At 30.2% G+C, this 16,681-nt stretch overlaps 1 protein-coding gene across 2 annotated transcripts in view; it reads right to left on the reverse strand.

The window, feature by feature from the left end:
• LOC113398591 (tumor necrosis factor alpha-induced protein 8-like protein) overlaps positions 1-16,681 on the reverse strand; it is a 49,925-nt gene that overhangs the window by 18,999 nt on the left and 14,245 nt on the right. Inside the window, exon 2 of one of the 2 annotated variants that reach the window (XM_026637397.2) lies at positions 8,643-8,699. In XM_026637397.2, the coding sequence (XP_026493182.1) occupies positions 8,643-8,655 (13 nt within the window). In that variant the 5' untranslated portion in view covers positions 8,656-8,699. The remainder of the gene's footprint in view (positions 1-8,642; positions 8,700-16,681) is intronic. The other variant, XM_064216960.1, reaches the window with a different exon arrangement.

Genomic DNA, 16,681 nt, shown 5'->3' on the forward strand with positions numbered 1-16,681 from the left:
TGGGTAATTAATTACAATTTTAAAATCTGATTTTAACTAATATGTATACCTACTAGTTTCCGCTGGCATGTTCGACCGCGCCACGCGGTCACGTCACGCGACACGCGTGTAATCGGAGGTGCAAGTGTTAAGTTCATCCCTATTTCTACCTCACATCGACTATTCCAGATTTTAATTCTCTGTGCCAAATTTCATTCAGATCCAACTTCAGCCGTTTTGCCGTGAATGACTAACAAACATCCACAAAATTTTCGCATTTATAATATTAGTAAGATATGTAAATATGATAATATAATATAATATAATAATATATGGCATATGGCCATAGAATTTCATGTCATATAATATACATAACATAACATAACATAATCAGCCTGTAAATTTCCCACTGCTGGGCTAAGGCCTCCTCTCCCGTTGAGGAGAAGGTATGGAGCATATTCCACCACGCTGCTCCAATGCGGGTTGGTGGAATACACATGTGGCAGAATTTAGTTGAAATTAGACACATGCAGGTTTCCTCACGATGTTTTCCTTCACCGCCGAGCACGAGATGAATTATAAACACAAATTAAGCACATGAAAATTCAGTGGTGCCTGCCTGGGTTTGAACTCGAAATCATCGGTTAAGATGCACGCGTTCTAACCACTGGGCCATCTCGGCTCTATATAATATAATCATCCAATTTTCAATGTATCTTGCTGGTGGTTGCTGCCTTATTGCAAATTCGACCACTTTTGATTTGCTTGCGTGCATCTGCATCATGTTATTGAAGTTTTGTTATTTTTAATCATTAAGTTCTTTTCTAGAACCAACAACGTTTGTACCACAGATGCGCCATACAAACTTTAGAAGTGGAAACTTGTTCGAGTTCTAGGCGGCTGAAGTTATTCACTTAAACGCTCAGACTCGCTAGCTTGAGTTTGTCACTGAGATTTATTTTCTTTTATAATATTTTGTTTTCGTTTTTGTGTGTATTCAAAAAACATAATATTGTTATTTATTTTCCCGAAGGATTAAATGTAGGCTATTAACTTTGTATGGATTCACAAATCGTATAAAAATTACCGACCTCATTTATAAACGTTGTTCTGAAAGTTTAGTTAGTCATCATTGGTTTGACATTCGAAAGGAGAAGACATTTAACTAACCACCCGCCAAACATAATATATAAGTAAAAGTTAGTAATATATCTAATAAATAAAATGTATTAAATTTGTCTGTGTCTAAATCTGTCTTTGATGGATGAGCAAAGTCTATGCCTAAGAACTCTTTAATCATAGTAAGTTTAGTATAGGTATATTTAAGCGTGATGGCCCACGGATTACAAGACGTAAAACTTAACTGATGATTATGAGTTCAAACCCGGGCTAGCACCAATGATTTCAAGAGTTTAATTTGTACTTACTTGAAAATATCGTGAGGAAACCTGCACGTGCTAAATAGGAATCTGCCACGTGTATCCACCAATCCGCATTGGAGCGTCGTGGTGGAATCAGTTCCAAACCTTCTCCTCAAAAGGGAGAGGTGTCACTTGCCCAGTAATAAGACAAAAACAGGCTGTTCATTTATTTTACGTCTTTTAATATACTATACAGTGTTATTAGTAGTTAACAAGTTAAATAATTTAATATTGTCAGCTATACAGTAAAGACTATAAAAAAATATTTCAATTATACATATTTTTTTGTTAATGTATTTCGTACAATTCCGTGCGCGTTTTTTTTTGTAAAAAAGGGGTACAAAGTTTATTGCTTCACGTATTATTATATAAATAATAATTGTGGGAACATGAATTGACGGTGCTTGCTGCTCCCCTTCCCCAGTCCTCCCTCATCTTTGCGTATAATTCTCAAAGAAATTCATAAGGTATATCATAATTCTATTATACTTAAAACGAGTGAAACCGGTTCGAAGTGGTAACTCCAGAAACTGGAACAAAGTTGTATCCTTGACACGGCTGGCCTGCTTCGTATATAACACCTCCTTGGGGCTTAGACTGGACTATAGAATTTGTAAAAAGACACGGTCAATATAATAAAGGTTGTGAGAAACTTAAACGTGAATAATACGTCGTCTCTTGATTTTGTTAATGTTGAACATATTTGTGGTAAACGTTATATAACAATAGGTTATTATTATTTACTTTAATAATATTAATAAATAAATTGGTTTTTATTGAAAGGACAACATTTTTATGTAGGTAATGTTTAAAAAAATAATAAAAAAAGGTAAAAAAAGAAATACAAATATTTAGTTTAATATAAAAAAAAACATCCAACTGACTGAATCTTTGTATATTTTTTTCTTTTTTAAGCAAAATATTTTATCACCTCTAAGTTCTTATGTAATCTATTTATAATATTATAATGTTGTAATAATTACATACGTGCTACTTGCACGAGTGAGATACGAATATAAGGCAAAAATCAATGAACTCGATTTGAGCGGCTTTTTTATTGATTCTATTTTTTTATATAAAAGAACATTATAAACATGAATTATTCAATCTGATTACAACTGACTGATGATTATAGTATAACAAAATTAAAAAGCACAGTAGAGTATACTGAATTCTTTAAAATTAAAAATAAACAATAACATTTTATTTTATAACCATAAATCCTTACATTAACTTTTATATATATAAAATAATACATATTATATTAAGATAATGGTTATAAGATGTTGCCCTATGAACTGTTTAGCGGGTTCACTCAAAATAAACAGAGTTTGATGCCAATGAACCCGACAGACAGGTTCGAAATCTTTAATACTACTATAGGTAAAACCGCAATAAGAACAAATATTATGCGTTGAATTAGGAATTAATAAACTTACACATACATACACATACTCAACTCTATACATGTTCTGTAATAACACACACATTAATATAAATAACAAACGAAATACGCTTTATTCTTATGTCATAAAACAATATTGTGCTCATTTATCTTTACTGATTAATTGGTATAATTATTATGACATTTTATTTCAAACTTCGTTTCGTTTCGTCACAACAAATATTTTTACTACGGACGGATAGTATTACCTAATTGATAGATACACGGAAGTTAAGATATTGTTGCTTTTTTTTTTATTATTTATGTAAGTAAGCTACGAAAAATTTGATACGTATATCAAATGATAGCAAATAAACATTTCGTAAAAATCTTTTGAATCCGAAACGGTATTAAGCAGTTCTTAGAATTGTACGATCAAGTAATGATATCAAAGCGCATTCGACCTTCGATTTTCTCTTCAAAAGCGTCGTCATGGCAATCTTCAATTCTCGAAGGCTTAACATACTTAGATATGATAACATAAAAGAATTCTATACAATCAATACCTTTTAAGACCTTTTCAATAACTTTCCTATGTCAGCGCATTTCGCATTGAAGAATGAAAAACATTATTTATACGTAAAGTATAAAACACGTAACTGCGTGCGATTTCATCCGCGTTAAATGACAATAGTCCGCCCCCTTGGGTCGTATTAATCCTTTCAATTATATTAAATTCAAAATAAATCTTCGTTTTAATGTTGTAGATTTATGTCACAATTGTAATTGATTTTTTTTTATTGGCAGGTCCATTAGCTGAGACTTAGACAAAACTTCAGAATGAATAACTGTTCAATATAATGCCAATGAGTTATCAACCATAGCCTATGTCCCATTGCCTGTAATTACACTCGCTCACTCACGTTTCAAACAGGAACAAAGCAACAAAGTATTTGTGTTTAGCGGTAGAATAAATAATGGGCAGGTGGTAGGCAGATAGGTGGCAGGCAAAAAGGCTTTCACAAAGCTCTTCAATACATATTCATGTACTTATAAAATTATATCATATCATAGCTAAGTAATACATTATAATTGAACGATTTTCTTCTCAATCATGCGTATCAAATGATATATATTAATAATAAATTCATACGTCGAAAGGGATACGTTAAACGCTTAAGTGGTTACTTTAAATAATATTTAATTATAGGACGTAATGAAATTATTTAGAGTAAGCATATTCATCTTAATTATTCATTTTATTAAACATTAAAGATTTATGGAACATTAAAGTAATTTAATAAATTTTAACATAGATTAATAAGTCATGTTACTCAACAAGACTATATAGTTGGTAAAAATGCGTGGATTTAGTATGCGTCGATTTACGCTTGTAAAGCTAATTATGTATCTAATAAGAGCATTAGTAACTACTGAGATTCTTGCCGGTTCTTCTCAGTAGCATCTACACTCCGAACCGGTGGTAGTCTTACATTTAACTCAAAATTGAATCATGATATCATATTTGCTTTTAGGAGCTAGTTATGAATAAGAGTCTCGAGTTTTAAATAAAAACGAATTAAATAATTCAACCATAAGATTGATGATGAAGTTATCAAGTAATTAACAGATTGAAACATAATCAAACGATAAGTATAATGTTTCGTGTCAATAATCAAGGTAAATCAAATATACAAATTGAAGCTAAAACAGTATCACGGACAGCCGCACCTCCCCGCCTTGACCGATGGAATCAGTAGAACGAGGTGCAGCTTAACTTCACTTGTCATACTTAACGGTTTTTTTGTATTTAATATTGCTAAGTAAGTTGCATGTATCAGCTCGGCAATGTCTTTACTAATAAAATTATAAAGACACTAAAGTACCACTGTCTGTCTCTTACGCCCTTACGGCCAAACCTGTGAACCCAATTTGTTGAAATTTTTGTATGAAGCAAACTTGAACCCCACGGAAGGACACCTGCAACCAACCTCAAAAGTGCGAGTTAAGCCGTGGGCGACAACTAGTATCATATATATATATATATATATATATATATGTCAATAAATATTCTCATGTTAAGGATCAAGAATAGATCGGTTAATTATTATTTAACTAAAAAAAGTTAACGTGAAAGTAGAGATAGCTCAGTGGTTAAAACACACGATTCTTAATGGAAGGTTACGGTTTGAAATCCAGGCGAACACTACTAAATGCTCAGTGATGAAGAGGAAATTTGTATGAGTTGGATGAACGTTTGTTACATGTGTATTTAAATGAGCTGCAAGTCTCAAAAGGTGAGGAGGCCCTAGCGCAGCCGTGGCGAATTTACAGACAGAAACTTAAGTGTACATAAATAGGAGACAGTATTACGAGTTTTAGCTGGGAAGGTGTTTCATTTCCCTAATAATATCCATATTAACCCAATATGAACGAGAACTATTCAACTGTTTCACGGTCATAATTATGCAGTCACAGTCCAATAAACACGGTTGGCATACATGCAAGTTTAACATTCAATTTGACTTTGCAACTCATAATTATAGCGTATTGCGTTTGCCTTTAAAAGTAATTTAATAAAGGTTTAAAAATCACGTTCTAAAAATAGATCAGGTAATATACACACTAACAGTCTTAATTAATGTTAACATATAATACACACACATAAACCTGTTACGGTAATCTTACATACATGAACACCAACTCAAGTTTCGTCTTATAACGTAATTGCTCCTATGAGATAAAACAACGAAATTATATAATCTAATACGACTTTACATTACGGATTTAAATTGCTCACTTGTATTTTATGTTACGCTGGAAAAAATCCACTCTTGTTTTTTGTCGCTTTTTATTGTCGTAACCAGAGACAATTTTCTAGCAAATATTCCCAGCAGCTCTTAAACTGAAAGGCCGTACAAGCGGAAAATAAGATGAAATTGAATCCGCGTTCCCTTTGATGTAAATTAAGATTAAAATTTTATATCGGGAAATGTAATCTGTTTAAATATTATACTAAAATATTAAACATTAATAGACGAGGCACATAATCAGTTATAATTTATGTATATGGATAAAATAAAGTAATTATTCGTACGCTTTCCTATATTTTTGATACTATTATTCGGAAGAACATACAAAAATGTTCCATAAAAGCTGCTAACCCTTACTCTCTGCTTGCATACGGCACAGAGAACGTTTTTAGACAATTGTATACGCTTATATAATAAGATAACGGAAAATAAAATCAACTACTGACCATTCAATATATATATTTTTTTTATGACAAAATTAATCAATAGACTATTAATTTAAAGAGTATTTTTAAAATAAAGATGCCTGAATCGGATTCCAATGCAGGATTGATAAAGAGCTATATACTAACATTATTGTAAATCTAGTTTATTTCAAAAAAATAAATTATTTACGAGTTTTTTTGCGGTTTCTTCTCGCTGCAGGCTGATTTCTGGAACCCACCGCTACAGAAATCAGCCTCCATATGTTTACATATTGACGATTCAAAAATGATTCATTGTAAATTTTACTCGAATAAATACATTCGATTTAATTAAATTACTATTGAGAACTATACTTGTAATCGAAAATAAATATTTTAGCTGTAGAAGTAGATCAGTCTTAATGATTAATTGACAATTTTAATATGTTTTGTGTGTCGGTTTTGAAGTCTATTTATTTAGACGTTATTTCATATTTTAAATGTAAAACCGATGTGACGAAGGAATGTAAAACTTTAATTACCATTTTTGTCTACAATTTGAAATAATGCCTAAACCTTACATTGCGATATAAAAGAGACTTATAACAATTATTTAATACAATAAAGTAAAATGCAAATACAAATATTAAATACGAATATATTTATTTGCATACTATTAATGTTCCGATCGATTCAAGTTAGACTTTGAAACGTTAAATACTTCCAAATAAAAACAAATAACACACAAAACCACTGATTGCGTATGTATCAAAAATAGCCTGAAGTTATTGTATATTTTATGTAAATTCATGCAGTAAACACATTCAAAGATTAAACGAGGAAAAACATGTAATTATGACTTATCCTCAAATAAGAAAACATGTCTTACAGAATGAGCATATTATACATACATACTTTGAAAGATGAACAAACCCTTATATTTTCTTATTCTTTACGTTTTCTCCTTATACGTATTATGTACTACAAACCATTCTTGATGCATTTTAAATATACCCTTACGAGCTGTCCTTCCACAATTTGCCAGGGTGAAATAAGAATTTTATTTAGTATGATCGAACCGCCACCTACTGGGTCTTATCTGAACCACCTTAACCCACTTAAATACACACATTTCACATAACACATACACACAATTTTCGTCTAAATCGGTCCAAACTCTATAAGTGAACTCTTATGTAAGAAGTTCAATTGCATCCGTATGCACATGGATAAACCTAGTATGATGAGTTGTCGCTCGCGGCTTCGCTCGCGTTTTAGGGGGTTGGTCGTCATACGTTAGGCAAAAAAGTACTCTAGGTTCTTCATTGGAGTTCAAATTTGCCTCATACATACATACATTTTATCAAATTCGATTCATTAGTTTGGCAGTGAAAGAGCGACAGACAGACAGAGTTACTTTCACATTGTTAATATTAGTATAGATTCTATTTTACTCAACCACTTCTATCCATTTTAATTTCACTTCCCAAGTTCAGATAAAATCTTCACCGACATTTAACAAATCCATAATGAATATCCAGTGCCCATTACCACATTACCTTAGGTCTCAACCAATTATGACGGGTCAATTCAAGGTCAAAGTTGTTGATGGTAAGCGGCCACCACCGCCTGTCGGCATTGGCACTTAAAGAAACATTATATCTTATATGGCCAAAGCGTCACCAACCTTGTAAACTAGACTTCTCCTGTCCTAACAAGAAACATTCACATCGAGACATCTTCATTGGTGGCCAAATAAACAACACGTACTTTAATTTATGGTCATTAATCACGAGCTGCAATTACACATGACTTTGCTACAAGCGCAATTGCTACACGTAGTGACGGCACTGTCATAACCACTAACGAGGACAAATAAAATCTCAACTCAACTTCTTATTTGTAACATTATCAATGACGACAAACTGACGTTGGGTGGTAGTAATAGGAGTTTGACTATTCTCGGAAAATGATTTCCTCGCACGTAACGCGTTTCCTTTCAGGCTCATGTTTTATGCAAATATGTTTAATGGTAACATTGCCACCGTAATAGAAGAGCAGTTATCATAACTGATACTACACACTCCATTGGCTTAGAGGGTCGTATTATTAATGAGCACCGAGATTTTACATGGTTGCAGGTACCACTCGCTCATCAGATATTCTACCGCCAAACAGCAATTTTTAGTACTGTTGTGTGCCGATTTGAAGGGGGAGTGAGCTAGTGTAACTACTGGCGCAAGGGACAGCATCTTAGCTCCCAAGGTCGGTGGCGCATTGGTATTGTTAGGAATGGTTATTATGTCTTTCAGCATCAATGTCTATGGGCGGTGGTGACCACGTACCATTAGGTGGCCCCTTTTGCCTGTCCGCTTACAAATGATATAAAAAAAAAAAGATGGATGGACTCTGGATGGTGGATAGACACGTGGATCAGACAATCATCACTAAGTGTTCAAGTACTCATTATCTTAAACGACACATTAAAGTATGTATGTATGTATGTAGTGAACATATTTCTTTTATTAACTTAAAAAAAAATTACATAAAATATTGTTATAATTGTTATTGAATATGTATGTTTTAATGAAAACAAGTAAAGTAAAAAAAAAAATAAAAATAAAATAAAATAAAAACTTACAAGTGGCTACCATGAAGAAAACTTAAAAAAAACTCGTGGCAAAAAACAGTCCTGCTCCTGAAAATAAAAAGAATAATAATGAAAATAAAATAAAAAATAAAAATAATGTAAACAAAATTTAAAAAAATTAAAACTGGAAAACATGGGATGGGTTTGCTTGTAAAAAATTTCGACTACACATTGATATAACAAAGGTGCCCCAGAATTTTTTGTTAAAATAAATGTTAATACAAATATAATAAAAAGCAATAAAATAATACAAGTAGTATTTATTGGTATCAAGCATATGCGTTCAATCCGCCTGTCAAAAATAATTTTGTTTTCGTTAAATATACAATTAAACAAAAGAGATAAATTCTAATTATATTTTTCGTGAAATTGAAATCGAACCGAACAAAACCAATTTAACTTAGTCAATCGCAATGAATTTGAAAAGTTATAATTGATTAAAAAAAAAAAAAAACAATACATTAACATCGTCTGTAAACGAACACCAAAAAACTGACATCGTATTGTATTGTATGTAAATATCTATGAGATTTTATAATATATACTTCATATGTACATTAATAAGACACCGACCATAGTGATAATTCATACTTAATAGAATACTATATCGCCCGCCCGTTCGGCATAAAAGTCTAGATGTGAAAATTTAATCACATTAATTTCAGATGTGTGGCCGTGAAAGTATATGAGATAGACATAGACAGAGTTTTATATTCTCTAATAACATATATAAGTTATATAGATTATTAGAGAGATATTTCTAAATAACCACTAACACCACTAGTATCGCAACGAGATAAAATTATTACGGAAATAATCTTAAAACATAACTGTTATTACGCCGCGTTATTTTCGTATCCTTTTATCTGTGCTTCCCCGGAAGCGGTAAAAAAGGATTCGGTTGCGCCACATGTGTGTATGTGCATTGAAAAGACATCCTGACAGGAAATATTACACGATAGTGTTATAATACTAGTTCATTATTAACATATCTAGTCTTTTGTTATGTATATTTCCTTAAAGTTTATAGTTTATAAAATTAAAAAAATTATACGTGTAAATTGAAATATGATGTGTACAAAAACAGCCCAATAACATCATGCGTAATTTAAGTCTTGTGACGTTATTTTATATTTAAAAAAAAATCATATTTACAAAATTATTGAACAAATTTTTCAAGCAATATTTCTATATATAAAAAAGTAATAATTATCCAACTATCTTCTTGTCGTAATACTTCTATCGGTTTGTGTATATATGTGATTATTTTAAAACACCACATTTCCGTCTTTGTGTCCTGTAAAAGTACGATAATATAAGTAACATGAGCGGGTCTGCTATGAACAGATGCATTTACCGCTTACAATTGTCGTACCAAACGAGCTAGACTAGCTATCGTGTGCGTTGGACAGTACCTAAACATTTTACTGTTGGGATTATAATCCTTAAAATTGTATTCTTAAAGGCTATTTTCCTCTGTAATCCATTCGTACCATTATCCGCAGACGCACGTTTTCCGCCTAATTTATTATAAGGGCCGTCGCTGATACGAACTAGTCTTTTTATAGAAGAGACGAAGAAGCAATAATATATGGGAAACTATTTTAGTCTTATCTATTGGATTCCAATGTCCATACATATTTATTGAAACTCTAAAGTAATTTCAATAAATCGATAGCTGGATACTATTAACTATATATTTATTTAAAATGTTATACCTATAAAAAATATTTTAAGAACAGTTTTGTTTTAAAATTTGCTCGATTTTATTTTAATTGAATAAACGTCCGCGTACAAATAAATGTTCAAATTTTGTTCGAATCTTTTGCAATAACGATTCTCAATCTTTCAATCAATCAGGCAAAGTAAAACATTTGCTTTAGTAAGTATCTCTTGAATAAGTAAAGACAGGTGGAATTACCGAGTAAATAACTCTGCTAAGTGAATCGCGATTGTGTTTAACCAATACGACGCGATTTTTATCACCAGATTGTAGCGCAGCGATTATTTACTGTTGATATATATTTTTAATTTCTTTCCATATAATGCGAAATGTATTAATACTTGTAATAATTTGTTACTATTACAAAGACGAATAAAATGTTTATTTTATATTCGTTTCCTTTCTATTTTTTAGATATAATTTTGTCACCAAGGTACTAAATATCTGTGCAACATTTCAATCAGTAAGGTAAAATCACAATTTCACAAAAACTATAAATTAAAAAAAAAATTTTTTTATATGAACGTAAAGTACATTATCACTGATAACATAATATTTCTTATTTTACTTTGGAGCGCCCAATCGAAACACTCGAAGACGAAAGGCGACCACTGTTATAAAACTGCTCCATAATACCAGTCAGCTCAAGTATATTTTAAATTAGTAAAAATCATTAAAACTTAGGCCTCCTACACACAATTGTATTTATCATTAAGATCCATGAAAAAACTGAATTGTCTGTGGAAGAGAATAAAAAACAATTATGACTTTTTTATTTCCGAACAATATCTCCAAAGCTCCATATGAATGATAAATATTTAGAAGTCAAGAAAATCGAATTGAATACGTTACAGAACTAACATCAAACGCATCGGATGTTTTATTATCTTGAATATATTAATTTGGCATCAGAAGTCATCGAACTGCCTATAATAAGTTATAATTAAACGGGATTATCCGTCATGAGTCATTAGTCGATTGAAATGCTTTGATGCAACACAGAGGCAGGTGCTTGTTTTAACATTTAAATCGTTTTAATTATAAGTATTTTGGTTTTATTATCTGTGCTCGCTAATTCTTTTACGTGATTTGGGGCATGTCTTATTTAGATTATCTTTTAAAACCTTCTAATTTTAAATGTAAAAAGTTTAATAACTCTGTGCCTTCTCTCGATAACAATCGCAATCGCCATGGCATTTTCATTTAATGCATTTCATTTTATTCAATTAATATAGGATTTAAAAAAAAAATACTAAAAAAACCTACTTGATAAACTTTATTACTGGACAGAAAAAAGTGTATTAAAAATAATAAAATTAATTGGTGTCATTACAATCTTTAAGTTATTAGAATACGTTAATTTAGTCTTATCTAATTACGACTTTGACAAAAATGTTTCTAATTTGATAAATTAAAAAATAAGTTAGGAAAAGAATAAAATTATCGGTTTTAAGGCTATTTTTACACTATCAACATTACTAATGACAAATTCGATTATTATATGTGTGCACCATGTGTATGGATAACATTGTGCGTGACAATATTTAATTTTCTATTCAACCGTTCCGGTGTTGAGTTAAGATGCATTAGGAAGTGTTAATTCCAATAATAATTTTTTTACGCATTCTCGAATATTTTATTAGTTACAGGTGCAAAGAGCTAAGTTAGAAAGAAAATTAGTTTGCCATATTTTGCTTATTAGTAATTAATATAGGTAGGTGTTTTAAAAAAAATAGCTGCCATTTAAAAAAGAGCAAGGTCCATCTTACTAATAATATAAATGCAAAAGTATCTCATGTGTTTATAGATCATTAGACTAACTTTTTTAAATGAATCAGTCATTAGTCTTATTTTATTGCTGTTGATAACAAAACGACATTTAAATTTTATCAGTATGATTTTTTTATTATTTTCATATATTCATGTATTTTTTTATGCCATTCATTTTCCGCTTTCTAATAATTTGATGCTACGGTCTTCAATCCATCATAATTTTGCAACGGTACCTAATTATAATTAGTTAATTTACAATATATTAGCAGCTTTAAAAAACAAGGTGATTAGCATTAAGGCAAATTTATATAAAATATTTTTATTATTTATAAAAAAAATAATTCTCATTTCGATTATTATTAATAAGAAACGAATTTTGTTCAACAAATATGACGTAGCTATCTATCATATGATTAAACATTTATAAAGAGCCTCTATTTATACTCAGTTAAAATAGATCAAGATTAATATGATATCATAAGAATAGTTATTTTTAACTAATAATAACATTTATTTTAAACCTTTAAATTCTTTAAATAGTTTCCCACAAAGTACAAAAAATAATAGAAAACGAGTAATCTCGCAACGGAAGCTTGGATCATGACACATTTCCTTGTGATATAAATACAATGAAATGTGAGATTAACAACGAAGCGAATAAGTATTATTAAGAAACCTACTCTGTTTAGGGTTACCATATAAAATGTTAAATTATTAAAAGATATTTTAAGAACAATAATTTTATTTAGTGTTTTAGCGTGTTCGGTAGCACTAGTAAGTTATAATAATGTCTATAGTATTTATATTATTACAAATAATATAAAATACATATACAGGAATGCATTCGTCTTGTACACGTGTAACTGTCGAAAATTCAGGTAAAATAAAATGTGTACCTATAAAATCTGAATGACATATTCATAATGGATACTTCACATCGCGAAAGCTTTGATTGATTATATAACCTGATCTAGATAGATCGTCAACGCTGAGAACGCATTGAACAAAAATAATGGTCAAATGTTGGTCACTATGTACACGCACACTAGTAAAGTAGTATAACGTTTAGAATGAGTCAAGGGTATCCGTCACGCACACTAAGATAGTAAAGTTCTAGTTCTTTTGTAGTGCGATATGCGTCGAAAGTCTAGATATACATAAATATAATCTAGACGCGAAAGTATTAGAATGTTCATTACTCCTAGAACGGTTTTTGGTGAAAATTGTCTCGGCTTCGGTGATTTTGAAAAAAATATTTATATTTAACAGAAATATTTATTCATAAAAAAAAAAAAACAGTTACGACTCGCAAGGTTAACAGTTAAATAACAAACCGTGTTTCATATAATAGCATAAACAAAAGACGTCTCTCATCAAATGTCATAAACAATTGTAAATCTAATCAACATATTAAAGAGAGGAACAAATCATTTCACTCGACTTTCGAGAGGCGAGTAAAACCGTGGGATTCATATTACAATAACTAAAAAATTCCGCAACGCTTGATATTACCCAGAATTGAAATATAACGATTGTATACTAACAGTAAGAAATATGATTACATCTTCTAACTCTGCATTTAATACAATTATAATATGCCTGTTTATAGGGGGTTTATGTTTTGACGAGTTACTGTCGGGGTCATTCTATTTTTAAATTAAAAAGCTAACACCTTGTTCTATTTTATTTAAAAAAAAAACGGTAATACTATAAGTGCCAGCATAAAGTCTTACCTTATTTGTAGAAATACATTCTGAAAAAGATATATTCGGAAAATATAGCTCTACGATTAAGTTTACTGTATATAGAATCACGGATTGAAAGTTAATATGCCTTTGTCTAATAGAATTAAATTAAAACGAGTCTAAACAGAAATTACCGAGCAAATTTTATTATTTTGACATTATATAAATGCTCGTACTAATATTTCAGATTACAACAATATCTACTAATATTATAAATACAAAAGTAGCTAGTAGTAAGAGCAACAGACAGACAGCTGTCAACCAAACCAGCAAGCTTGAACTCCATAAGGACAAAGGCAACTTTTTATCCCTAATAGCTTACGATCAATCCTCAAACACAACCGCAGCCGCGGGCAACAACTATTTATTTATATTATAAGACATTCAACGAAAGTCATAAGCAAATGAGAATACTTTATAATTTAATTCTTCTTATTATTTAGGATATATTTAATAATACTTTCCATTAAAATGTCACGGCATTTTTTCGGAGTAATCTCTGATATTAATGTAATTGAATTATATAAAAGTCACGGCGATTCTGAAAATCTCATAAAAATTACGTTCGTGATGTTATGTGCCTTAATTTTAATAACTGTCACTAACTCGTCTCCGGTGACTTTGTCTGCGTTCAAATAAAGATTTTACACAAAAAATATTGAAAGGACTTCTTTATAAAGATAGAACTAAGATCTCATGACATTTTTTTATCATCCAAATTCCAAGTTATTGTCCAGTGTATTCTACCCAATGTTAATTCTTTTGTAAAGGCGCAGTACCTATTTCTGAGTGCTAACTTAATTCACTGCCAACATTTTGGTTTTACATAAAAAAAATTATGTAAAGGAACTGATCATTAAATATAAAAAAAATCATATACAAAAATAAGAAGTATTACGCAAATATAAAAATCGTATGTATAATTCATCAATCAATATTTTGGAAAAAAAAATTCGTGAACTAAATAGATTATCTTATCACCCAAGCAAAATCTCTTTCACAGCCGATTAATTATATATTCAATGCTCTCCCTTAGCTATATTCTAGATGTAAATTTACTCAGGCATAAATCAAAGTTTGCTTATCACTTTAGAAGTAACCAATCGTAATTCTCTACTCAATGACCCACTAAGTCATTTTACGAGTCTGCAGATTACTTTAATAAATTCTAAATCGGTCTACAAATCGCAATTCAGCTTTAATACTATTTTAAAGACTAATTTAATATAACAAATATAAAATAAGTGTCATGATGGCATTATATACCGATATATAAATCGTAACTATAAAAAAACATGTGGAAAGTACAATTCAAAAATATATACATCTTAATAAATAAATACGAGTACATAGGGACGACCTTCGTTAATGAAATAAATATATTTTTGTTATAATAAAATAAGACTTTTAGTTTACGCCCCACGCACGTGTACACGGCACTCGAGTCAATAACACTTAACACCCTAATAGATACATTTTCATCAAAACCAATTAAAATTAAAATAACATAAAGTGATAATAAACAAGTATTTAATTAATAATATTGGCCTATTTACGTAACGTTGCGTCTACTTATACACGTACAACTATAATTTAATTTATATTAAATATACATTTTAGTTTAGGTTCACCGAAACTAAATTTGTAAATTCTTCTGAGATAAAATGCCTTTAAGTCCATTTTAATAAACCTAATGGTCTCCTGACTACTTTTAACGGACATGTTATTTCTATTAATCTTACGCTTTATGTTAAACATTGCATTAAAATTTAAAAGCTACTTTCAAAATCAACAAACATACTTTCAGGTATACTATTCGAAATATGTATATATTTGACAATAGAATCGCTGGAGACGATATGATATAACAATTGTTTAGACACATGAAGGATATACAGTGAGCGGCTGGCATGTCTAAAAAAAAAAAATTGGAAATGTATTTTAAAAAATTGGAACGTGTGAACGGATTGTGTTAAAAAGTAGAAAAACAAAACATTGAACCGTCTCGGTTATGCGCCGAACAAATATTGATTTAAAAATATATAAATGTCTATCTAAACTTTACTAAAGTACGATTTTCTTACAAGCGTTAATTAAAAGTAATTCTACCGAAAATACTCCGCAAATAGCACTTTTACACTCATAATTAATGTATGAATTACTCTAACCAAATGGTATGTTCTCTAACTATTGTATTTCACATAAACGAATAGTACGTTTTTTTATCGTCTAATGTAATAAGTATTTCTAAGACAAACATACCTTCTATGACTTTGCGGAATCGAAAAGAAATAAGTATAAAGAATTCCGTATTTCGTGCAATGTGTATATCAGTGGCAAAGTATAAAAGAATGTTATAGCAATAGAGCAAAAGTCCTATTAAAATGTAACTTGCTAAACCCTTTATAAGTTTATATGACTAACATGTTGCACCAAGAACTATATTACGAGGTTCAAAAAAGCATACAATTTTGAATTTGGAATCAAACAAAATAACCACTTCCGTAATATGTTCGAAATTTAAACCAATTTCAACATTATAATTAGTTCGTTTAGATAATTACGTAGTTCTGCATTAAAAATATTAGTAACCAACGTACAGAACAGAGCAATTAAGGACAAACTTACGTGACATAATTTAACATTTAAGTTACACGTGATGTTTTGTAATTATGAAATCTATTATATAAATGTGTTTATTCATTACTAGCTTACAAACACTACATTTTATTTTTATATTTACACGAGCATGGAATCTGTCATGCATTATGGTAAAACCTTTTCTGAAA

This window comes from Vanessa tameamea, chromosome 14 (assembly GCF_037043105.1).
Source record: "Vanessa tameamea isolate UH-Manoa-2023 chromosome 14, ilVanTame1 primary haplotype, whole genome shotgun sequence".
Classification (NCBI taxonomy): Eukaryota; Metazoa; Arthropoda; class Insecta; order Lepidoptera; family Nymphalidae; genus Vanessa; species Vanessa tameamea.